At 40.6% G+C, this 25669-nt stretch overlaps 1 protein-coding gene across 2 annotated transcripts in view; it reads left to right on the forward strand.

Annotated features, from left to right (window-relative positions):
• The window catches only part of LOC117947745 (low-density lipoprotein receptor-related protein 1-like), a 90066-nt gene that overhangs the window by 10772 nt on the left and 53625 nt on the right, over positions 1 to 25669 (forward strand). For both annotated transcript variants that reach the window (XM_034876958.1, XM_034876959.1), the window contains exons 2-6: positions 1975 to 2115; positions 15718 to 15855; positions 24453 to 24572; positions 24894 to 25022; positions 25273 to 25533. In XM_034876958.1, coding sequence (XP_034732849.1) covers positions 1975 to 2115; positions 15718 to 15855; positions 24453 to 24572; positions 24894 to 25022; positions 25273 to 25533 — 789 coding nt within the window. The remainder of the gene's footprint in view (positions 1 to 1974; positions 2116 to 15717; positions 15856 to 24452; positions 24573 to 24893; positions 25023 to 25272; positions 25534 to 25669) is intronic.

The raw sequence follows: 25669 nt of genomic DNA on the forward strand, positions 1-25669 counted from the left end.
ATTTTAAAACCCAGCGCTGCTCTCTCTTTTTCTTAATCTCTTCAGATATCAAGGTTTTGTTCACATAAGGTAAGCTGTGATCTGATCCCTGCAACCCTTCAGCTTCTAATTGTATTTACAAAAACATGACACTCAGAAATCTGCGTTTAGTGCTTACACGCACACTTCAGTGTCACATGAAAAAAAGACCCCAGGGTCTAAACCCCCTTATTCTGAGAGTCAAAAGGAACGTGATTACAATGATACATTAGCCTCATGCTCTCTTGTAATTTCAGTCACATCCAAGCCCCCTTGCGGTGCACCCCCCCCACCCCAGCACCCACCCCAAACACCTCTCTGCCTGCCAAGTAAGTAGGGAGGCAAGTCATCCAGGGCGAGAGAGGGCTCATTCCCTGCAGAGAATCACAATGAGACCTTCAATGCCGTCCTTCCCAGACCATTAACAGTACAACAGTACAGTCACAGCAACCTCCTGCCTGAAATGGCCTATGTGTTCTTTTTTTATTGTGTGTAACATTTGTGACCACTCGCAAAACAGGAAGACTTTTACTTGTGTAAATATATGGCAACCTATTTCCGTTCTTTCAAACTAACTGAGAATGTAAGCTTCGAATTTTAGGTTTTTAATTTGTATTCAGGTTGTATTTGAATTTGGCTGTTTCAGTGAAGGATCGCGCCATTAATGAACTTGAAAATGTACTCTAAACTCTGCATACAGCCTTTAAATGTTTTAACATTCAATTAAGTGACAAAACACAAATATCTATATATAGTGGTGTTGAGGCATTCAAATATATATTTTTAATCCAGTTTTTGAGATATCCGTCTGAAATTTCCACCACTTCAATAACCCTTACTTAAAAATCAGCAAGAATGTGTCTTTCCAGAAACAATGTTTGCATCACGCAGATTAATCCTCAGACCTCAGTGTGACCAGTTTTCACTGAAATTACTTTCTACAGGAAAAAAAGGTAAATAACAAAAAATGACACGTCCTGTAGATTTTAACACTGACAGGGACAAGGATTTGAAAATATACACTTCCAATGTTATGAGCATCCCAATTAAAATTTGATCTACCTGAATTGTATTGAGGTAGAAGCAGAGCTCTCAGAGACAGATATGTCTAAATCTTGGCAAATAACAGCAAATCTTCATGATTAGACATGAGAGGTATGTGAAAACCTCAGTTTAGTTTTTTATAATTTGGGGTGAACCGTCCCTTTCAAGATACATTTTTAAATACGTGACTAATTCAGTGTTGACAGACATAAAGCTTCATTTTATGAGGGTTTCTCTGAGTGTAGTTGAGTTAAAGCATGTCAGTTTCGGTGTCAGACTGCTGATGGGTCCTGAGCGTTGCTGTGGTGCTGCTAGCCTGTGGTACACCTCAACAATCTGTGCTGACTTACTGCCCGGACCTACTGCGCTCTGCACTTTCCCATAGGTCAGCCGGTGATTGAATGCCCAGTTATGTCTTTGCTGTGACACATGAAAGAGCCTCTGTGGTAAAAGTTGAAAAACACCCTAAAAGTAATAAAAATTAAAACGGAAAAAAAAAAAACTGCAAAAGAAACGAGATGTCCATAAGAAGAGAGGAAACCACAAACAAACCCCAGAACTAAAAGGCACCACTGTTAGCTGGAACTTGTAGAGGAGGTTTTTTTTCCTGAATAGAGTTTGCCTGTGGGTCTTTTGATACAAAAACATCATTGTAAACTTGGGCTGACCCTTGCATGTTGCTTTGCCCTGCTGAGTTAAAATCTATGTTGCTTGAACCTGGACATATTCTATGCAGATTCTGCACAGGTGATAATGGATCAAACGGGCTTTGAAAACATAACACATTAAAAACAACGATCACTTTAATGAAGGTATTTTTTCAAATTGAGTTCGGAATGTATTGGTGAATGAAAAGTATTTCCAGCCACATTTGCTTTGATAACACATCAATTTTCTTCTTCTTTTTTGCAGCCCCCAAAGCTGATGACCAGCCCAAAACCTGCAGCTCTAAGCAGTTTGTATGTAAAGACCAGGTAACCTGTATCTCCAAAGGCTGGCGGTGCGATGGGGAGAAGGACTGTCCGGATGGCTCGGACGAATCCCCAGATATCTGTAAGTATGCCTACATGAAAGTAGCTACTAATACTGTCTTTCAGCCAGCTTGTGTCCTCTGCTCACATGTTTTCTGCAAGCTGTTACTTCAGGGCAATCAGAACTATGACTGGTTTTACTTGGCTTCGTTTTCTTAAGATTGCTATTTTGCACAAACCTTTTAAAAAAAAAAAATACTTTATATCTCATGCTACCACAAAGTGGTTGTAGCTCATGAAGTTACATAACATCATATTCACTACCTCTAAATGCCTTCTAAAGAGACAACAGCACAATGTCCAGACATTTTCGGCTGAATGAGAGGTTGGGTTATGCCCTTTCTTCGTAGAAAGAAGGACACAGGCTCACAGTGTGTGAACTGGCTGCTTTGCTGAATTATAGCTCTAATTATGCAGCCGTGTTTAGTCTCAATGTTCATGGATGTGTCTGCTCTTGTCTGGACTCTTGCGGGATCTGTGTAGTCCCTAAGAGTCTTGTCCCAGCCTTCCCTCTGTTTTTATGCAGGCGCTATTGGTGATTTTAATGTCTGAATGTGCCACACCTAACATCTTTCATGCCACAAGCATTCTCACATTAGTCTGGCACGCAGAGACAAGCAGCAAACACCCAGTATTAAGGGACTTGTTATTGTGGGTAAAAACACAATTAAGAATTAACACAAAAATCAGGGATTCAAAATGTGTGAAATAGCTGTGGGTGTCAAGACATTTTCTGATTCAGAGCTAAAATACTAAGGTGAAGCAAGGTTAAAGTGTACAATAAATTTAGCAAAAATATATTGCTGAATGTTCTTTTTAGATGGGAAGAAATTATCAATTGTAGTTTTGTGAACAACATAGAAAACACAGAACATATGCAATTTTATGCAAGTGTGACCCACATGATTCATTCAACCAAGTGAATTCAATTTCTGCCTTCTTCTTCTAAACAATTGAGCGAATTTTCCATGGCACTTATCTGAGTTGGTGACACGGTCAATGGTGTGATTTATCTTTTGCATGGAGAGATGAAGTGCGGTGGTTCAGCAGAACATCAAGATATGTTCTGCTCAATTACTCTCTTCCTATGGTCTCTACTCTGCCTGTCACTTTACCTTTAGTTAAGATGCTCTATTCAAGTTTCTGATGCAGTCATAGTAAATATCTGTAATATATGAACCTTTTCTCTCTACAGTGATATGTGTTTGCAGTCTAACAAGCACAGTCAAAAGCAGAAGCGTCTCTTTAAGTATAACAATGAAAGGCAGCCTGATTTTATCCACAGTCGTTTAGTTGATCCATCCATTAAATATGAGTAGTGTTTGGAAAGGAGTGCTGCAGATAAAGCTACAGAGTGAATCGCCCTGGAGTATGACTCTGAAGGTTATTTAAAATCCTTCTCTGACTCAGGAATGCAAACGTCTTTTACTTTTTTCTCTTGGCTTTTCCATTCTATGGATGAAACAGTTTGCAGGTCAACAGCCTGGTTTCTCCTCTACTGGGAAGCAACATAAGAAGCAATCTGACCCTGGCATGCTGTATGGAAGGCTTCTCTTAAATGATTTGTTATTGAAATAGATATAAAGACACGCCAAACCTTGAGCCATCTGAGGTGGGGACTGCATTCTGGATCATCTGGGAAAGTTTTGTGTTGGTGCAGTTTTTATAATTTTGAAAGGTGTCATCTGTTAATCCATTGCTCCCTTATCAGTCGCGAAGTCAACAAAAGCACTCAAGCTTTCTCCTTCAAACTTAGTTTATGAAAGTCAAAAAATTCCTAAAAAATTCCCAGCTCTCTAGATGTTTGTTCCAACATACCCCCTGACCACAGTCTAGTTCGGTGTTAATGTTGATGGGAATTATCATTGTGCATTCTACTATAATTACGACATTATCTCCAGTTCAAGTTAATTACTAACTACAGGTTTGGTTTACAAAGATTACTCATGGAGATTTCACAAGGCAAAAGGTTTTTCCTTTTATTTTCTTCCACTTTCCTTTCTTCCCCTCTCTGTCCTGTGGCAGCTTGGCTGTACTCCGATCTTGGTGTGGGAACTGAAGCAACAGTTTTATTTCTGGAAAATGCCACCTGTTTTGTTTACGATGTTCATGAATTCCCCTGCTGCCAGAGCGGTGGGTGTTGTAAATGTGTGCTTTTGTCTAGTGGGAACTTTGATCTACACCTCTGGTACCCATGCTAGAAGAAAGGGCACTCCTCAATAGAGCTGGGCAATATATCGATAATATGATATCACAGTAGATATCATCTTAGATTTTGGATATTGTAATATGTGTGTTGACACAGTGTTGTCTTTTCCTGGTTTTAAAGGCTGCATTAAAGTAAAATTGTCATTTTCGTAACATACCAGATTGTTCTGAGTGTTCTACTATTTGCCTTTACCCACTTATTCATTATATCCACAGTAAATATTTTGTGAAAGCACCAATAGTCAACACTACAATATCACTGTGGTATCAATATCCAGATATTCTGTCAAAAATATTCTGATATTGGATTTTCTCCATATCGCCCAGCCCTACTCCTCAGTATCATACTGTCTGGAGGTCTAATTGCCTGTTGTTTCCAAACCATTCATTTGGGCTGTAATTATGTTGAGGAGCTAAAGACAGCCTTCTGCCACAGTAGTGGGGTTGTAATGTTGCATCACATGATGTGTTGACATGCTCTAGTTGAGGTTGACGCCAAGGGTCAATGTTGCATGTTAGCATCTTTTAGCCTATCAGCTTTTTACTGAGGCAGAGTGAGGAGAACGTACGTGTACGGATGCACATTTTTGCAGATGGATCTGCATGACCTGTCATCATAAATGGATTAGTAGGGGCTGGTAGCCAGATGTTGGGCTGTCAGAGTCCTTAGACCCCCCCCCCCCCAGTGTGCACCTCCCTCTTATAGCCCATAGTACACACTCAGATAGCCATCAGCAATCTGCCTGTACAGGCCCCTGTTTGCAGGTGTGACCCTGTCATCCTCTCTCAGGGACTGCACTAACTCCCCCTCACTGCATGGCTTCAATTGTTGTCAGTCAATTATTTCACCTCAATTACATACAGACTAAGGGCTCAGGAAGTGGTTGACATGTTCCCTCAGGGCAGGAGTATATGCTCTGTGTGTCTCAGTGGTGGGGCTCTGTGCAGGACATATTTTAATGCCCCTATAGGTAGTTAATGCATGCTGTTAAATGTTTATCTGCATCTAATGTATCTAGCAGAGATAAAGTTTTGAGGGTTGTTGTGATGTCAATGCATGGTTTTCCTCACAGAAGTTGAGCAGTGTACAGAAGTCCAGATAGGACTGATGAATAGGGCTGTAACCAGTGTTGGGAAAGTTCACTTTCTACATGAACTACCTCTAGTTCAGTTCATACTTCAATTTTTTTTTAAGTTCATAGTTCTTTTTTTCCATTAGTTTATTTTATTTAATTTTTTTATTTGCTTGCACATACTGTACCTTGAAAGGCTAGCTGTGTGCTTCAGTTCAACGTGTCATTTCAGGTTTGCTATGAACGTGACTGGAGTACAGATTTTGTTTTTGAAAGCCGGCGGACAAAGTTTGCACAGATGCGGCGGTGCGACACTGGAGGCTGGTGTTGCCAGATTGGGTGGTTTTTGCGTTACACATTAAGGTCTGTTTACGGTGTGTTTCAGCCAGGTTTTTGCCTGGAATGCTCTTTAGAAATCTGTCACCCTATTGAATAAAGTTAAACTGAGAGAGACCAGAATGAATGAGTTCACAAGCAGGAACACAGTAGGTCCAGTTAACGTTTGCTCAATATATGAACGAGTTTATGAAGTATTGTTCAATGAACGTGTTCAAGCACAACGCTGTCTGTAACATTATGCAAAATGAAACCGAAATCGCAACACTCGAATGGCCGCTGTTCTGACTCCGGTGCCTCGGCCTGTTGCACGATGGTTCAGTAAATTAGCGTCCTTAGCACTGGAGTTAAGTGCTGACCGGGTTTGGATTGTTGTAATGGTAGTGGGGGTTGCTAGCCGCCTGAAGGCTGTTTGCGGATAGGTTTCAGGCCGGAGCTGTCAGCTCTTATACCAACAGAAGCCTTACAGCCCCGGGAGAGTGATGCAGACAGACAGGGCTAGCTAGCTAAATTATCATTAGATTAGTCTATCTATACAGTTAACGTTACTGATGAATTTGTGGGTTAGCCCGGAGTTGCAGTTATGTCTCATTGGCCTATGTCACACTTCCTCCTTCCGGAACGCGGAGAAGGGAATCCAACTTCTGGTCAACAGTCCCTTTTATCATAAGGATTTAGATTATCAGCCATAATGTCAATATACAACAATCCGAGTAGACTGGCCACTTGCTACGTGGTTGTAAAACAAAGGTTTTGGCTCCTTTTAGAAGCTAGAAGTCTATGTGAAATCAACCTTGTTTTAAGAAAAACATGTTTGTTTTTTTGCAATCTTATGGAGAAAACCTACACTACCCGCAATACTAAGCGTAACTGCAATGTCTCTGATTTGTCCAACTCGCTGTTACCATAGAAACAATTACGAAACAGCGAATGGTTAATTCAATTCAATTCAATTTTATTTATAGTATCATTTCATAACAAGAGTTATCTCAAGACACTATACAGCTAGACCACACTCCAGAATTTACAAGGACCCAACAGTTCTAGTAGTTTCCTCCAGAGCAAGCAACAGTGCGACAGTGGCGAGGAAAAACTTCCTTATAGGCAGAAACCTCGGTCAGACCCAGGCTCTTAGTAGGTGGTGTCTGACGGGCCGGTTGGGGTTAGAATTTTGTAGTAGTTCATGGCATAGCAGGACGCTGTGCGGCTGTTCTGGAGGTTAGAGCGAGCTTCTACCGTTGAAGTCTATGATAGTTTCTATACACGGTCTTGTGCCTTTTTTTTCTAAATGTTTCTTACTTTGAGAGTATTCATTTACAATCCAAACCACATCATCGTAGGTGACTTCAGGCAGGTTGCAAAGAGACTTGCTCCAGCAGTATCTATCAGGCTCCACCTTTGTAAAAAGCTACCTGGAAGAGCCGGATCCCTACTCAGAGACGTTCTTCCGGTCTGTAGTTGTTGCGTGATATAGGCCTATACGAATGAACCACTGAAACGATTTTGGAAACATTATTTAAAGTGCAAAAGAATCTTTGGTGTTGGATCAATCAACATTGAAATCAATCAATCAATAAATAAGTTCTCTGTTGCGGGTTGCAATTCGGCATATAATCAATAAAACAATGCCATGTGGCTGACAAAACTTGTTACGTTTACTGAGTATAACTCTTAAAAATGAATCGAGGTTTGTATCGAGTCAGGGATCAAAAATTGTGACACAAACAGAATCGTGGGTTTGGTGTATTGTTACAGCCCTACTGATAAGCCGTGTGTGTGTGCGTGTGTTTTCGTACTGTATTTATTAACCATGTTGTTGGGTTTGTGTTTTTTTTTCTTTTCTTTTTTTACACACGTTTTTATTTTCATGGAATAAAAATGTTAATTCATAACAGGACGTATGAAAAACAAATCTTTTAAGTAATTATTTTAATTATTTTTAGCTCTTCATTTATCAGCTTAGTTATGGAGAGACTTGTAATGATAATTTTACAACAATAACTAGTTTTGGAGACGGTTCCAACTTCTGGTGAAATCTTCCATCTTATTTTATTAAATTTAGGACTTTAAAGCATATATTAATTTTTCATTTGTATAACAATTGAATAGCTTTTATGTATGACAATTGTGGTAACAGTTTGTTTCATGATGCTAGAATTAAAAGTGCTGTGTCACAACTTTCATTGCACAGCTCTGTTGAAACAGTTGCTGTACAAAACACTGACTCCCTCTGTCTGTATCCCAAGTCTGTACGCAATTAGGATTCTTGCGTGAACCACACTCCCTGTGGTTGAGCCATCGAATGGGAACAGATGTTTAAATAAGCCCTAGCATGTAAGCACTTTCTCCATCATGAGAAGTGCTTGCTATGAAGGAATCCCTTTCATCATCAAAAAACGTATGCAGCTATTGTTTGCGCCTAATTCCCTGTTAGAGTTTTTAGCCCCCAATTTACCATAAAAATGTCCATAAGAGGACTTTCAAGCAGGGGGTAAAATGCGTCTTAATCATGCAAATACACAGCCTTTCTTTTCCCCCACAGTACTATCCGCTTTCATTCAGTGTGAGAAAATTAGCTGATTACTCAAAGTAGTTAACAATTGCAAATGACTAGCTACTCCCTAAACATGTACTGTTAAGCTTACATTGAAGTCATCTCCATAGGCTAGTAGAAGTAGTAAACACATTTATGTTACATCTTGTTGATCCTTGAAAGTCATTTTGAGGGGATTCCACTCTTGGCGGAAGAGGCAATGTAACAATAGCCAAATGTGGACTCTGAAATCCAGACACACACTTTCCAGTATACATGTGATTTTCGTGACTTTCCAGGACAATTTGTACTAACACACTGGAATCTTCTTCAAAGAGATACTGTGGTTAACGTAGCTCCCAACACACAACCGTACCCTGTCCCTTGGCCCTCGCACTCTGGCCCATGCCAGTGGATGCCATGGCCTTCCTTCCGAGCTGGTAGGGAGGTCTGATGGGAAGATTGAGTTATCATCTCGTTGCAGCTGCCTGAGGCGTCTGTGGGCAACACAACAAGGTTATCTGTCCATCTCCTGCCCTCAAGCCCCCTTCTGGATGCTCGCCAGCCTGGTCCTTTGTCCGGCCCATCTGACTGTCATGCCTCAGCAGCCTCTCCAAGACTGCTAGTAACAGTCAACTGCCGAGGCAGTGGGATGCGATTGGAGACATGGAGCGATGGGGAGAAGGGATGATCCTAAAGGAGAAGCAAATGAGCAGATTAATATTTTGGGCTGATGAGGAAAATGGAAATGCCTTTTGTAAAGCTCTAATTAATTTAACAGCCTTTTATAGTAAAGGTGGGGGGAGGGAATGGAGGGGGTCTTTTCATAGCCTAATATCAGCCATGTAGTTACACTGGGGGCACCATGCAGGGGGCAGGAGGGTCTGTAGTGGCAGTGGTTGACACGCTGCTTCCACAGAGGAAGGAGCAAAGCCCTGTAAATCCCTCTGGTCTGTAGCCCTGAGCCCTCCTCAGCTACACCGGCCTATCAACAGACAGAGAACACAGCGCTTTCTCACGCCACACAGGCACCACTTTGCTTTCCCTGCTGTCTCTTCCACGCCCTGTCTCCTCTCCCTCTTTCTTTCCTGTGTCCCAACTGTCTTCCTCTCTGCCTGTCAAAGCAGGCGGCGAAGCTAGATTCAAGTCATCTCTGTTCCTTGTTCCTCATATCTCATCTCCAGTCTTTCCTTTTGTGTGATTGCCTCACAGTTTTTAACCTGGTTGCAGATAGTTTGTTAGTTTGTTTTTGCTAGCTGTCTCTTTGTATGTTACTTTAGGGAATTTGCCGTTCACAGTGACATTAACTTGGTGACAACACATTTACCGGACTTGTTTGACCAAGCAGGTACACAGATTTAATGGATCCGCATTGCTGTTTTACTGGAAGAGTTCAGCTTCCAGTGATATCCAGTGTGATCCACCCAAACTCTATCTTTTCAGTGTCAAACACTAAACCCCTGTAGACTTGAAAGGTTTCTGTAAAACATTTGCAGTTTGTAAAAATAAACTGTGGCGCCAGTTGAATCAGTTAGTTGATTAGAAGGTTTTTATGGAATGAAAAATTTCAATGGAGGGAAAAAAAAACTGAAAATGATCAAAGCAATTTTACAAACTTCTTGTGTAACATAATTCACCATTTTTGGATGAGTATCACTTTGACAGGATTCTCGTCAGGATCTCAATCTGTAGCTCTATAGTTGACAGACTAGATGCATTGTAGCAAAAAATGCAATTCACAGTATAATGAACTTGTAACAATTTATATTCATTATCTTATGTTGTCAAATGAAATTGTTAGTCATACTTTGATTTTTAAAGGATATATATAATATCATAGTAATTTGTTGAAATAAAAACTGGCACATCAGGTCTTCTGTAAGTCCTGTGTGCTTTGGCTGCCTCAGTAGGGTTTGGCATAGCCATGTGCTTGTTGTGCATGCTGCTGTTAAGTGTGAATCCAGAGAGGGGCCGGCCTGCCTGTCACCCTGCACAACATATTCATTCGAGCTGACAGCAGACTTTATGGGAGTCAGTCAGGGGCTGGCATGGAACCCTAAGAGCAGGAAGAAAAGCAGGCTTTATGCTAACAACAAAAGATCAACAGGGGTTCCAAATTTAAGGTCATTGCATAACTACAGGAACTGAGGGATGGGGGATGGTGGTGGCCAATGGTTGAAGTGTTGAAGGGAAGCACACATTGGGAGAGAATGTCTTTACGTCGCAACCCTGATGCCTTGTGCTGGTCAGACAAGTTAGTGGAAACCAGAGCCGCAAACGATAAATGACTGCACTCTTTATTGGGGGAATGATTTGAAGGTGACACAGGCAGTGATGCATTACCTAAATCAACACTGTGCTTAGGGGAAATGTGTAATATTGTCTTTGCACAAAGTCATATTTCACATAAAAAAGGCTGTCACCTCGCAATAACAATTACATAAGTAACATAAGTTCTGCATTTTGACTCATATTTTATGTTCGAAGCATGATAAATCCCTGCGCTCATTTTAGTATATGACTCTTAAAAGAAACTAAGAGAGAGAGCAATCATGCAGCAGATAATTAAGATCCCTGAGGACCAAGTGATGATACGCACTGTTAGTGGATCACAGTTTAGCACAATAATGTACTTATCCTCACTCTGGCCTTTAATAGATGTGAGGGTTGTAATTTTCAGTTTTTTTTGTCTGTTATCCTTTGCATGGCCAAGCTTCTTGCATTGTTCTCACTTGCAGTGCTTTTTCTTCAAGGCTGCCAAACTCACTGAAGTATATGTGCTATCCCAGTGAAGTGACATGTCAAGTTTTTATTAAACATGATAATTATATTCCTCCACTCCTATATCAAATTATACAGGAGCTGCTAATGATACTTAAGGGCAAATAATACCTATTTTAATCGACAGAACATGACAGATTGTGTTAACCTGATTGCCACGTAACATCACCATATGTATTTATTTCTTAGTGATACTTTTTAATTAAATGTTTTGTCTGCACTGAATTGAGAGAGGTAATGGTTTCAGAAAGGAAACTGCAAATAAAAAAAGAAGTGGACATGGTTTACATTTCTATGTGGTGGTCCCTAACTGATGGAGACGATTATCATTTTATAACGTCATCAATGTTTTATAGAAGTTTTAAAGCGTTGCAAAGCATTTTACAAACAGTAAAAATAACAGCAAAGGAATACGAATGTGGAAGATCTTTTACTCAAATACAAATCCTAGCAGTTGCATTTTTTTTATAACTTGAAAACAAGAAGGCACTTTTACTCAAGGTGAGACAAGAGCATAGGAATTTGCTGGATTAAGTGCGTTAACAAAAGCTTCAATCCCTTTGTACATATGAGTAAATTATAACATTTCATTCTGGGAATGTGCTTTTGTTTAACTAGAGATAGAAGATCTGTTAGCCAATTTAAGCATGAAAAAAACCAGTCCCTTGATATAGGCTTTGCGATGAAAGACCACCTGAATGAGGGCAACCTTTTTAGTTAGTTAGAAAGTGTGGATCATATTATACGTACGCCTACCTTTTTTCATACAGTACCTCTACATGAAAGTTTAATGTGGGGCCGTTATCTTTGAAAACTGTCAGGGGGGAGGTACTGAGGTAATTTGCCACAGCCAAGGCCATATCAGATTGCAGTTTTCACTAAGTCAGACAGGCATAATTTTCTGCGCTCAAAGACAGAAAAATAGGAAGAAGAAAGAAGAAAAAACAATTGAATTTATAGGGCCTTCGCCCCCTACGCTGTTGATGCCTGGGCCCAAATTATAGTTGTGCCAGCAAATAATTGACATGCTACAGAAGCATTTAAATTGAGAAGTAAATGGAGATGAAAGTTGGATGCCCTATTGCAAGTTAAGGATTGAGATAAAGTGGCCTGTGTTAACTGTTAACACACAAGTTTTGATTACTAGGGCTTAATCTAAAATAGTTTGACATTTTTGAAAATGGCTTTCTGAAACAGATCTTACCTTTTGGATTAGTTACTTCCTAACTAAAGAGTTGACAACTAAACAAGAGAACCACCTGTGTTAGTCCTTATTGGTGAAGCAGGGAAGAAAGATTTCATTCCATAAACATAGGTGATTATGACAAAACAAATACTATCAAAGGCAGGAAATAAACCCAAATAAATATGGTGTCTAAAAGGCACCATTCACGTTTGAAAAGTATATTTCAACGAGGTTTCTGGCTATGGTCTCCCTTTATCAAGCTGAGCATGTAAACAAAAGAAGAGTCTTTTAATCATGAGTTGCATCTTTCCACTGTGAGACAGTGTCTGAGGAATGTAAATATGTAGTTTATACTCCCTAAACATGAATAGAAACCCAGTTATTTCAATTCTTATCCTCCTCAGCTTCGGGGGCGGAGAGAGATAGATGGGAATATGACATCCAAACAGTTACAGCCAAAAGCTTCTGAGAAGTTTCATGGAACTATAACTTGTGATTTGCTTTGCCTGCAGAATCAGGAATCTTGAAGTAGTGGTCTTCCAGGTCAGAAAAGGCTTGATGAATTACTTTACATACTGTTGCTTCACAGACGCGTAAATCTTCAGTTTGATATTGGAAGGTGCCAAATTCCAGATGCCAAAAACCCTAACGTCATCAGCACTTAGAGAGGAGTCTAGGTTGTTAAAGATAAACACACGTGTGTGTGAGGCACATATTATGTGTATATGAAAAAAAACAAGACAGAAGAAGTTCTGCTGTATGATTTTCTTTCAGATATGCACCGTAATGTTCTGCTTATACTGACAGATGACACAGGAAATGGCTATTGCAAGTATGCTTAGCTTATTGCTTATTGTAATACACTGCCAACAACTTTCCAAACTGGAGCAGGGAGTACAGGGTTCATCTCCATTGTCCCTCCTGCAAAGTTATTTAAGCCTAGATATTGTCCTTTCTATTTAGTTTTCTGCTGCTGGTTCCTATTCAGCTCCTGCCAAGGTATTACTGTGTTGAGGAACTTAGACAAATCTTTTCCGGCTGTGTATTGCTAGTAGTTGTTTCAAGAGAAGTATTGTGCTGCTGCCTGGTGAGGGAAAAGGTAAGAGAGTGTGTGATGGAAAGTAGAGTTCTTGTCTCTTCCATCTTTTGGTGGTTGCAGTGTGTAGGCACCTGGTTCCTGGGATTGTGTACCACACTATGTCAGTTAATGAGTTTATCTGTCTTTCTGCTCAATCCACACATCACTTTCTGTGAAATATGCTTACATGTATCGAGAGTTGCAAAGACACCAGTAGTGCAGTATGTGCCATTCAGATGACTTTCACCATGACTTCTTTTCTACTCTGAGAAAACTGTTGACAAATAATACATCCCTGGCAGCTGTTTCATTTCCAGTGTGCATGTCAGTTGGGACTGCAGTTTATTGGATGTAAATCAGGCTGTCTTAGAGGCTGAAGCTGTAGGAGGGCTGCTAATATGGTAGCATCCCCCACATGGCAGTGCTCCCCCCATCCCCTAAGCCAGATGCATTAGAAGCAAATTCTTTGTTCAGTGTTGCACATTTTCTACGCGTGCTACTTTGGTAGGATCATTATGGAAGCTCTTGTCACTTTAAGGTACTTGTTACATTTTATGATCTGTGTGTGTGTGGTTACCAATCTATTGGATGGATAGAGAGGACTTGGAGGAAATGCTAGTGATTTTCTTCAGGGAATGATCTTCCTCATATGTCTTCCTGCACATCAACACTTTGATTCATTTAAGGGCATGTCTTGAAAGAATACAAGAGAGCTGTATTTTGACTTTCCCCCAAATATCCCACATGTCAACTGGATGTGCATGACAAAAATACATAACATACTGAATGTCTATTATATTTTTATTTTTTGTTACCCTTACTTCAGAAAAGGAAAAATTCTACCTGCATGGGGCAGTAATAATGGTAAAATAAACTGCATTTTGGCTGCATATTATTCAGACACTGAATACTTTGTGTATGTCAGATTTTGAAGAAGGCACCTGAATCAGGTTTGCAGCCTGGGCTGCGCAAATTCAGATATCATCCTCTTAAAGCCTCTCACTGCACCTTACATAACCCCGCAGAAACTCTACAGATCGTTTCCTGTGAAGGCGGTGAACTGTATTTTCTCTGTTTCTAGTGTTTTTTGTTTTTATTAAATGGGTCAGCAGATGTTAGAGGGAGAGAGAGGGAAAGCAAACTGGAGGAGGAGAAGGAAGAAGAAGAAAAACAGCCAAAGCAAACTGTTTGCGCTGCAGTGTGGGCTGAGGAGATAGAGAGAAGAGTGGGAGAGAATGAAGGGAAGAAATGGCATCTACTTAGGTTTTATGTTTATGTTTTTACAATGCTGGCAACAAAAATCTCTGCTTTTTCTGGATCAGTGGAGATCATGTTTTGTCCTTTGCCCTCCCCACACTTTTAGATTCATTGTAATTGTATAATAATGTCCCATTGCCATCTGCCAAATGATCACATTTGCAGACCATATTTCATCTCTCTGCCATACTGTACAAAGTAACCGCATGTGTGCACATATGTCATGTGCAAAATGTTTGGCTCTCTAGGAACATTCAATTTCTCATATGCTAAAAAATCATACTGTGACAGAACTCTGCATCTATTAAAGGATCCTTACAATTTTATATCATTGTAGAATTTAACCTGTCGATTGTTCCACCTTGGAAAAACTAAATTGACGTGTTAAAATGAAGATACAAGGAGGTTTTCTAAATTGAACTTTTAATGCTGATTGATGATACTGCCTCTTCACAACGGGAGAGAAATTAATTGAAAAATCTAAAGCCTACTGCAGTGAATAAAGGCCGCCAGTTAAATACATATATTTTGTTTCTTCATTTGGACATTTGCTAACTATTCAGGAAGTTTTCTGCTTTTGTCGTGACAGATCCTTCCAAGTGTGATTCTATCTACAGGCTAAAGGGTCCACACCTAGGGACCTCACCCATAGCCAGGGTGTCAGTAGCTCAGTCAGTTGGGAGTTGGGTTTATCCCTGTACGGACCAAAGTACGGTGGTGGACTGGTAGCTGGGCAGATGCCAGTTCACCTCCTGGGCACTGCCAAGGTGCTCTTGAGCAAATCACCGCAACCCCAACTGCTTGGGGCGCCTTTCCATGAGCAGCCCTCACTCTGACATCTCTCCACTAGTGCATGTATAGATACTGAGCATGTGTGTGTAATTCAGGCCTTTGTATAGTGCGTGTAATAACAACAGAGTGTACATTATAATTTCCCCTTGTGGGATGATGATTATTATTATTATTATTATTATTATTATTATTAGCCACTGTCCAACCATGTACTGTAAAAACTGCCTGTGTAGATGCTGTTGAGAATGGTTTTATCAAGCCAAATACAATTTAAATTTAAACGATTTCATTTTACCGCTCTCTAAGTTAGTTGTTTGAGTTTGACTTTATATTTTGCTTTGTATTGCTGTTTCCTTTAATGTGTTTTGCTTGTTTCCCAGGCTCACACAACAGGGCTAACCAGTGTCCTGTAAATGAACATGGGTGCCTGGACCTGGATGTGTGTATCCATATGAGCAAAGTGTGTGATGGAGTCCCCGACTGCTCCGATGGCTGGGATGAGGGCCCTCACTGCAGAGGTAATAAACAAACAAAAATGCACACACATCTGCTCACTCCAATTTTCTGCCAAACACACTCAAAAAAGATAGTATCTTTTTCTCTAGTGACGGCCTTTGTTGTGGGTCAAAAGTGAGCAACCAGCTTTTCCTCGCAAGCATCTCCTTGTCTTTGCATCCAAAACTATAATCTCTATGCAATAATCTCATCTAATAGGTAATTTAAAGAGCTGGGACACACTGACTTGTGCAATTGCAATGGAATTTCTCTTTCTGGGGAAAAGTCATTAATTTATCAATCAGTTCAGCTATGAGACTGTTTCCCCAATCCCTGCAGGAATGATGAGCATTCAGCCCGGATGCAGATGGAGAAGAATCCCATCAAATCCTCTACCATTAATTAGAATCGATAGAAGAATGAGTGATGGAACATATTGGGTCCATAGTGTCCGTCTTTGTTGCAGCAGACAAAGGATCAAACACTGGCCCCCTACGGAGGATTGCTTCAGTACTCAACAAAGCAGTCCTCAGATATAGCTGTCTGGAGCGCTGCCTGTTTATAGTTGCAAAAACTCATGTTGGGATACATAGTTATAATTTCTGTTGTGCACACCTGTTTGTCTGTCTCTCCATTTTACTTGTTTTAGTAGTGATGCACTGCTATTCCGTGTCATGATCCCTTTCCTGGAATATGAAATCACTTAATCAAATATTTACTATCAGGTCTCGGTGGACCAAAGTCCTGGGACATGGGTTGGTCTGCCAGGTTCTTAAATAATGTCTGTAATCTTGGACCTTATCTTATTACCTTATCTCTTCTGCTAATTTCAGACCAAAGCTGTAATTGGTTGTAAGCTTGATGTGTGTTTTTTTTAATCTATTTACCCTTTTTATCTTTCTATCAGTTGCAGCTTTATGTGTTATAGTGTCTGTTTTTCTTTTCTATTTGTATTATTTCTTTTGGTGGAATATCTCTACATCTTAATCTCCTCTGTACACATTACACCCATGCAGTAGAGGGTTTTCTTATTGTACCACCCTGTATAGGTAAAGACTGAATGAATAGCTCTTCTACACAGAGTTGAGTTATTAGATCAAATAGTTCTGCATTAGTCAGAGCATCTAAGTGTGATATGGTTTGCCCAGAAGAGCAGCAGCGCTGTTGGACTAATGAAGTGGACAGTTGTACAGAGTGGGCGAGAGTGTTAGAATCCCACACATTGGTTATCACTGCGAGACAAGCCTTTACACAACACAGTCAACAAATCATAGCATGCACTGCCTATCCCTGAGGACACAAGTCCAGCTGTCCTCAGTGAAGCATTGGTCATACACCTACACGTCCGTGGGCTTGTAATGCATTCATATACTCAACACAGGCCCACAAACATACACTCACAGTCACATTCTTGGAAACACACACCCAAACACACCCATTACCCCACACGCACAAACACACCAGCAGTGTGTCCCAAAGCTTTGGCATTGCTGTTTGTGAGCTCCTCTCTTTTCAGGGAAAGGCCTGGCCTTTCACAAGCATCGTAGTGTTTGCTTGTTCAAACTGCCAGGTTGTGCAAGTACACCGGGGCGCTGATGCCTGAAAGCAAACTTTGTCAGTCAGCCTGTTTGAGTAATTCTGCCAAAGTTGTTGACATGAGTGGTTAGAAAGAGGAGTGTAGCAAGAGGGTTAGGCAGGAGTTCTGTCTTGCTTAAATACATTTTCGTAGCATTTTCATACTGTGAGCCAAGGTTTGGGATTAGCTGGTGTGGTTTGTGTATACATTGGGAATGACAGCAAGGAAGTAACCAAGTGGACTTATTGGTGCTGTGATGGATGATGAAGTTTATACAGGCAGTATGGTTCCAAGATTCAGATATAGGACTTATATATACAAATCAGAACATGCATGTAGTCTTATGCTGCATGGGAAAAAAAATGTTTTATTTTAAAGTCCTGAAAACCTTTTTTCTTACTATAAGTGAGAAAATAGTGTACTGTTATATACTGTGTCAGCTACTGCACAAAATGTAAATTTCAGGCTGGCAGTAGAATAGCAATACACTTATTATACTGTAGCTGTGGATAGTGTTGGCAAGCCTGATAACATTGTTACCCTTTGAAAACTGTCTTTGATTTTAAAATTAGGGAATATACAGTCTCATATTTATAAAAAGGGATTGGACTTGCTCCGGTGCATATAAAAGGCACATGCTGAGAATGTTTTCTCAACTTGTCTAAGTTTGCTTGTCTAACTTTCTCCGCCATCCTTTGGACAAAACACAAAGTATAGGTCCAGAGGCCTTAAAAAAATAAATAACACTAAACTAAACTAAAAATATAAATGTAGCGTTTTCAGACCATTGCCAGTTATGTTGTTTTTTTTCTTTCATATGGGTGACAGTTGAGTCTTTTCATTGTTCTGTAGGCCTCCATTTGTACTTTCACTGTCATCTTGTGGGTGATCAAGCCTCTGTTGGGGGGGGCAAGGCCGTTTAGACCTTCCTCCTTCAGAAGTGACTGATTGATAGGTAAGAGAAAATGAGAGTTTTTTTCCTTTTTCTCACCATCTCAAAGGGCTCCCTGGTTATTGTGATGGCCTGATGCTATTGTTTATGCATGCAGTGGGCTTTCATTGTCCTCATTGTCCTTCATGTCCTAGTAACTGTGGAATGAAAATTGGTCAAAGGCTACTTGAGGCTGCCTGTTATAAGCCCACATTTTCATCTTTATTCACGAGTGCGTCTTGACCTAAACGAGTTTATTGGCTGCACTTAGAGTTGTCGTGCATGAAAAGCCCTGTTTTATTGCCACTCTTTGCCCATCACTGAATTCAGAGACAATACGGTGTTGTGAAACTGTCATGTATTTTCTTTATGGTGGGCTGCAGATTGAACATTGAGTATTGTTTTATTGTTGTTGTTGTTGTTGTTGTTTTTAGGCAAGTTAACTGTTATTGTGGATTTTAAACAGTTTTCAGTTCAATTGTATTTATAACATGAAATCACAACAAGAGTTATCTCAAGACAATTTACAGATAGAGTAGGTCAAGCCCACACTCTATAATTTACAAAGACCCAGCAATTTCTGTTATTCTCCCATGAGTAAGTATTTAGTGTGACAGTGGCGATGAAAAACTCCCTTTTAGGGAGAAACCTCGGGTGGTGAGACAAACTACCTTTCAGGGAGAAACCTCGGACAGACTCAGGCTCTTGGTAGGCGGTGTCTAAAAGTGCCGGTTGGGAGTGTGATGAACAGTGGCAATAATAGTCACAATAAAGATAATGGAACTAGGACTAGAAATAGTAGTTGTAGTAGTTCATGGCTTAGCAGGGCACTGCAGGGCGTTACAGGGTGTAGCAGGGCATAGCAGGGAGTAGCAGGTCATAGCAGGATGTAGCAGGACATAGCAGGGCACTGCAGAGCATAGCATGGTGTAGCAGTGCATAGCAGGGCATGGAGCAGGACCACGGCAACAGCTGCAACCAGGCTTTAAGTGCCACCCAATTCAAGGAAAACTGCCAGGCGACAAAACATAAGGACTCCAGGTAATAAGCTTCCCACAGATAAGTTAGTAACAAGCATTTCTGGGACATGGATGCACACAGAAAGAGAGAGAAGAGAAGTGCTCCATCCCTGAGAATCGAGGATGGAAACAGTTCTCCAATTTCATTATATCTTAAAAAACTAAAACCTTATACAAACGCCCCACAAAGAAAAGAAATAGTTGCTTAGTAATGCCCCGCCCTTCCCGCCACCTTATATTTGACAACATTCTGGGAAAATGGCCTCTTTTTACCCTCTCCTTTACTTCCATTTTGTTTGGTACACAGTTCTTCAAAACAGTTTAAGGATCTACACACTGGAAACAAGCACACAACTAGACAGCTGCATGCCCACATTTCAACACCAGTTGGTTAACAAGGCTTTAAACTCACAGTTTCACAATTGTCAGTCAGGCTACTCAACTTCCACCACATCAAGGTCGTTGACCATTGATTTATATAGAAAAAATAAAAAAGGAAACAGAGAGAAGAAGAAGTAAAATAAAAAATAAAAAGGAACTTCAGGCAATACTTTACGATTCTCAAAATATGTCAACAAGGGTTGCTATTTTAAGTAAAATTTCTGGACTGAACCTTTCAACGTGAATTTAACTTTTTCTAGTATAAGAAAATATAAAACATCCCTTAAGCATGGGGCCACCACTGGTGGAGTAACTGATGTCCAAACCAATAAGATCATACAACAGGCAAGAGGGGATGTAAAAGCAATAATGTCTGATTGGTTCCGGGTTAAAGTTAAGCTCTTATTTGGAATACCAAATATTGCAATCAACGGACAGGGCTTAATTTTAATTTTTATGATTTTGGATAGTTTGACAGATCAGACAGATGACCGATATTGATTTAGATGGGGGCACAACCAACGTGTGTGTGCAGGAGAGAGGGAACATCTATTACGATTCCCGTCCCTTTCTGGATATTTATCTGCTAACCTAGCCATTTATCACAGCTACTTTAAATGACTGCAATACGGGGCGACCTATAGCTCACTGAGTAAGTGCGCTCGCCCCATGTTGGCTCAGTCCTGCAGCGGCCCGGGTTCGAATCCAGCCTGCGGCCCTTTGCTGCGTGTTATTCCCCATCACTCTCTCTCCCCCTTTCACATGACTATCCACTGTCTCTCTCTAATAAAGGGAAAAACCCCGAAAAAATAATCTTAAAAAAAAAAAAAATGACTGCAATACATAACCTGTTAAAAACCTGTTTTATACCACATTGTGTGTTTTTTAGATTTGTATTTGAGTATTTGTAGTTTAAGCATCCTGGGCAGCAGGCTGCCACTGTTTGAGATTAGGATAGCCACAGTTTGTTCATTACTCAAGCCACTACTCTGCATGTGATGGCATACGATTACTTTGCCCTCTTTGACTCTGCAGCTCCACACAACTACCTATAAATACACTTTTATGCTCAAAATTGATGAGCCTATGCTTAACCACATACATGGATAAACAAATCCTTATCTCCTTTAAGTCAGAAATTTGGTTCTCAAGAGTTCTTTCTTTTCAGTAATGCAGCATTTACCACCAACCTTTCTGTGTGATGGAATGATTAATCACAAAGTAGTTTTGCAGTATGAAACCATCTTCAATAGTGCCTGATTGTGTTTAACTGAGCATGGGGATAATGCTAATGAAATGCTAGAATGCAAAGTAGTTTTTTGAAAGCTATGCATACAAAATGAACTGAAATAGGCACAAACCATTCAGTTTAAGAAGTAGAAATCAGGTATTTTGATGGAACAGTGTAGGAAAGCGGTAGGTTCCTGTCAGCTGCAGGTAGAGGACAGGGGCATGTGTAGACTTGTTTTCATACAGTGAGAGCACAAAGGTAGGAATGTCCTGGGAATTGCCTCTCTTAATAATGCCAGACACTGGAAAAGGCTGTTTTATAAAGTGAGTGTTCAATTTGTGCTTTCAAATATGGCCTCTGGGTGTAGAAATGCAGGGAGGTTTTATTTATTTGAATTTGTTTCCAAGCCGGTTGATGGATAGATGAGTGGATTTTTGTTAAGTTTAAGGTTTATTTGTTAAGAGTTTTGTTGTGTAACTACGGCCATGAACACAACACCACCCGGTCACTGTCTCACTGTACCTGCGTCACCCTGTTGCACCTGGTCAGCGCCATGATTGGATTTTAAAGAAAAATGTCAACTTTCATAAATTTCTTGTACATTTACTGGCCATGAAGTGTCCAAGAGCAGTTCTTCTTCATGTCTCTGTCGCCTTTCCTAATGTTCTTTTTCTCATTGTCTCTAACCTTGTGTTCCTTTTCATGCTAATCACCCCTTTGACTTTTGTTTGGGAATTCCCTCAGTCATTTGCATTTGATATTATGTACGTCTTTGAGGAGGTCACAACCTCAGTAGGATGCATCTGGAACTTGTGCTGTCATTAATCTTACACGCGTCATATTATCATCAGCAAGTTATTGACGCCTGTTCAATTGTGCACACATATGTGATATGTCTTCCCATGAAACACAGTCTGGTGGGACTTTTGGCAAACAGCTTTATTTAGCCCCTTTCCCTCTGGACCAAAAACCCCACTAACACCCACAAACAAATGGCTTTTGTCTTCAATGGAAAGGTTACAATCAACATTTATTCCAGAGACAAATTACTCTGCGGTAGTCACAGGTATTTATCGTCTCCAGCGCCGGTCGGTAGTGATGTAAACATGACACCTGGGTGGATCTGCAAATTTTAACCCCGATTCGTTGCTTCCGTCAATCAAATTCCGGTGCGTTTGTGACGTTGAATGTGACACATGAGGAACCCTCTCTCGAAAGAATACTTGTCTATTGGCAATGGGAAAGGAGTCTTTCACATGTTTAGCAGGTTTCCTTCTCTTTTAAAAACCTGCATATATGCCTTAAATTTGGTGTAAAAAAGCTACTATACTCTCGCTCCCTGCTTCCCTTTTAAAGAGCTATAAATGAGTGAAATTGAGGGTTGCCATCCATGCAGTAACAGGATCAATGGCTTTGGCATGCTTGTTTAGGACTGAAGGCCTCCAGTGTGTCACAGTGTGATTTGTTTGCTTCGTTCATTAACCCGTTTATTAACCCCTGGTCAAACGTCTGACACACTGCTGTGGCTTGTTTGCTTAGAGCTGGAACTTGCTAACTCAGTTCCACCACTGTTTGCCCTGCCCTCCTCTTCTCCCCGCTGTGTTTCTGTTCCTCTCCCAATTCTGTTCATTCTTTTTCAGTTCTTTTCTTTTCTTTTCTTATCATTACATTTTCTGTCTTTTTGTCCCTTCCTCTGCTCTTCATGCTACAACTACAACTACAAATGAGTCTTTTAAAGAAAAAATACATTATTTTTTAAGGATAAGCTAAAAAGTGAATCAAGTAGACCCCAAACATGATTTTTGGAGCTCATTATATGGAATTATAATTACCATAAATTATAACAGATGTTTTTGAAAATCATAGGATTTTGTTGTCATAAAACATTAGAAATGGATGGATGTGAGTTAGCTGTACAATTTAAATACTTTGTATTATCACAGGTTAATATTGAGATAATATTGATGATGATACTGATTTTTTTCTACATTGCCCACTCATAGCTAGAAAGAAAGAAAGTGAGCCTGTCCAGAGGTGTAGTTTAAGTTGTCTGTGGTCTCTCACAGGCTTGGTGAATTGATTTGATATGGGCCACAGTGTTTGCTGGGGGACTCTTCCTTTCAGCAGGGAAACAACAAAAGGGTTATTGTGCTCCATAGTGCCACATGCTTTATATAGTGAGGGCCCTTCACTGGACCAATCTCCGCTCTTCACAGCCATACTTTCACTAGCTACTAAACATAGTGTGTCCACAACCATTCACTGATTTTTGTTGGACATTTCTTTGTGCTAGTGTAAGCCTATTTTATAGTTAGTTGGTTATATTGGGGTTTACATTCTGTAAAAGATTACATGGGAATGTTTGTCAACAGTTACACGCAAGTGTAAAGTGAAGTTTGGTCCATGCCGTTCCACTTCCGGAATTGCTCAGATGCTGCAACAAGATCATAGATCTTTAGATCATCATGGGGAGTGTAAGTGTTGGAAGGTTAAGTTAAGGCTTTGGCCTTACTTATAAAACATTGCTGTTCCTGGAGCTTCGAATGGTAGCCAAGGGTTGTTGCAATGTAGGACGGCAGCATGAGATTCACACAGTCATATTTGTCAGCATGAATCATAATTCAGAGATAAAGCATTCCGGGATGGGAGAAAACATGCTGTGTTTTTTTGGCATTTCTTTGAAGCAATCACAATTATCATGGGCGGCGATAAGCTCTGCTTAGACCCAGTGCGAGAGAAAACTCAGAATGGACAGATAGTCTAGCTAGCTGTGTCAATTTACCATGCAGAGATCTGAGGAGCAGTTAAACATAGTCCTTATTAATCCACCAGAGTTTAAAATTTGAACAAAAAATAAAGCTGAAGAAAACGGAAATCTGCGAAATGACATGCATCTGGCGGAATGTCCTGCAGCTCCAGAGCAATCCCAGAAGTGGAACGTCACGGATATAGACTATGTACTATCAGATGGGTACTACTATCACCACCATCCCCCCCATTCATCTCCTAGTCTAGAAACGCAACTACATGCAAATACACACACTATAGCTAGCATGATGAGGGTATGGGTGGATGCTCCTCTTTCATTTCCTGCCAAAAAGATTTGTCCCTGGGATAGAAGAGGCCTCCTAACGTATGCACATTTAAATCACCTTGGCTGCACAGATGAATACACATGCACGCACGTGTACCAACTCCACTCTAACGCACGCACACACACACACACACGCACGCACACGCACACGCACACACACACACACACACACACACACACACACACACACACACACACACACACACACACACATGCAAATCCACAGTCCTATCTGATCTTCCAGTGGAGATGTGATAGGACATGACGTGAGGGTTTTGTGGAGATTGCATTGGGATTAAGATCAGACATCTCTTTAACCCCCACCATCTTCCATGTTAGTCTCCACAGTATTTCATATTTTATGTGTCTCTGTTTTTCTCTGCTGCAGAACAAGCACCAGGCTGTGCATCCCATGGGTGCCAGTTTCACTGTGCTGTGACTCATGATGGGCCTCTGTGCTACTGTAGCAATGGCTATGAAGTTGCTGCAGATGGAAAGACATGTAAAGGTGAGTGGGCGATTTGGCAGATTTTTATTGTAACTTGGTTAAAAAAAGAGTCACAAAATTCTCAGATTACTCTGACTTTCTATTTGCTGACTAGAATTAACATGGGGCACCATGTAAAGAAGATTTTTCTTTTTTTACCAAACAAGGTAGAAGATAAATTCATCTTCCAGGGTTTGTCAGTAACCTTTGCTTTTGTTGACTAATGCTATAACAGTTTGTATCCAAGTATACCCAATGCAGTACGTTGTGAATAAGTGCTGTGCAATCTATATATTTCATCACTGACTGTGTCTGTTAATGCATTGTGTTATTCTCCTGCAGATTTCAATGAGTGCAATGTGTATGGGACGTGCAGTCAGACATGCACAAACACCGAGGGCTCCTACACCTGCAGCTGCGTGGAGGGCTACCTGCTGCAGCCAGACAACCGCTCCTGCAAAGCCAAAAATGGTGAGAACACAAAAAGTTCAACAAATATGGATGCCTTTCATTAAAAAAAAAAAGTTGTTGTGCTTCTCTGTTCAAAATGTCTCCAGTTGTATTATATCAGATAATCACATCTGCATGTAGTGACACTGTTTTTTGTTTTACAGGCTTGTTTACTGGAGAGAGATGTATTGACCTTTGACTCCTCTCCATCTTCTTCTCATTTCTCTTTCCCCTTACGCCCCCCCTCTTATCCTCTGATCACCCTCCACAGAGCCGGTGGATCGTCTGCCTATGCTGTTGATTGCTAACCTCCATGACATCCGTTGCACCTCCCTGAGCGGCTCCACTTCCCGGCTGCCCTCCATCCCCACCAAGCAGACCATGGCTATGGACTTCAATTATGCCGAGGAGACTGTCTGCTGGATAGATGTAGGTGACACTCCTGCTGCCACCCAGCTGAAGTGCGCCAGAATCCCTGACCTCAAGACTGTCACTAACATCCGCACCATCAACATCTCCCTCAGTCTGCATCGTGAGTAGTAGTTTTGTTGAAAAAATTAACCTGGATTGTAACAGAAAGCTTTTGTATTTAGAAATAGGATTTTCTGCTGACACAGAAACATGTTGTCAGGTACTTTTGAGGGCGTCACCGTTTAAATCTAGACTGC

Source organism: Etheostoma cragini, chromosome 7 (assembly GCF_013103735.1).
Source record: "Etheostoma cragini isolate CJK2018 chromosome 7, CSU_Ecrag_1.0, whole genome shotgun sequence".
NCBI classification, from domain to species: domain Eukaryota; kingdom Metazoa; phylum Chordata; class Actinopteri; order Perciformes; family Percidae; genus Etheostoma; species Etheostoma cragini.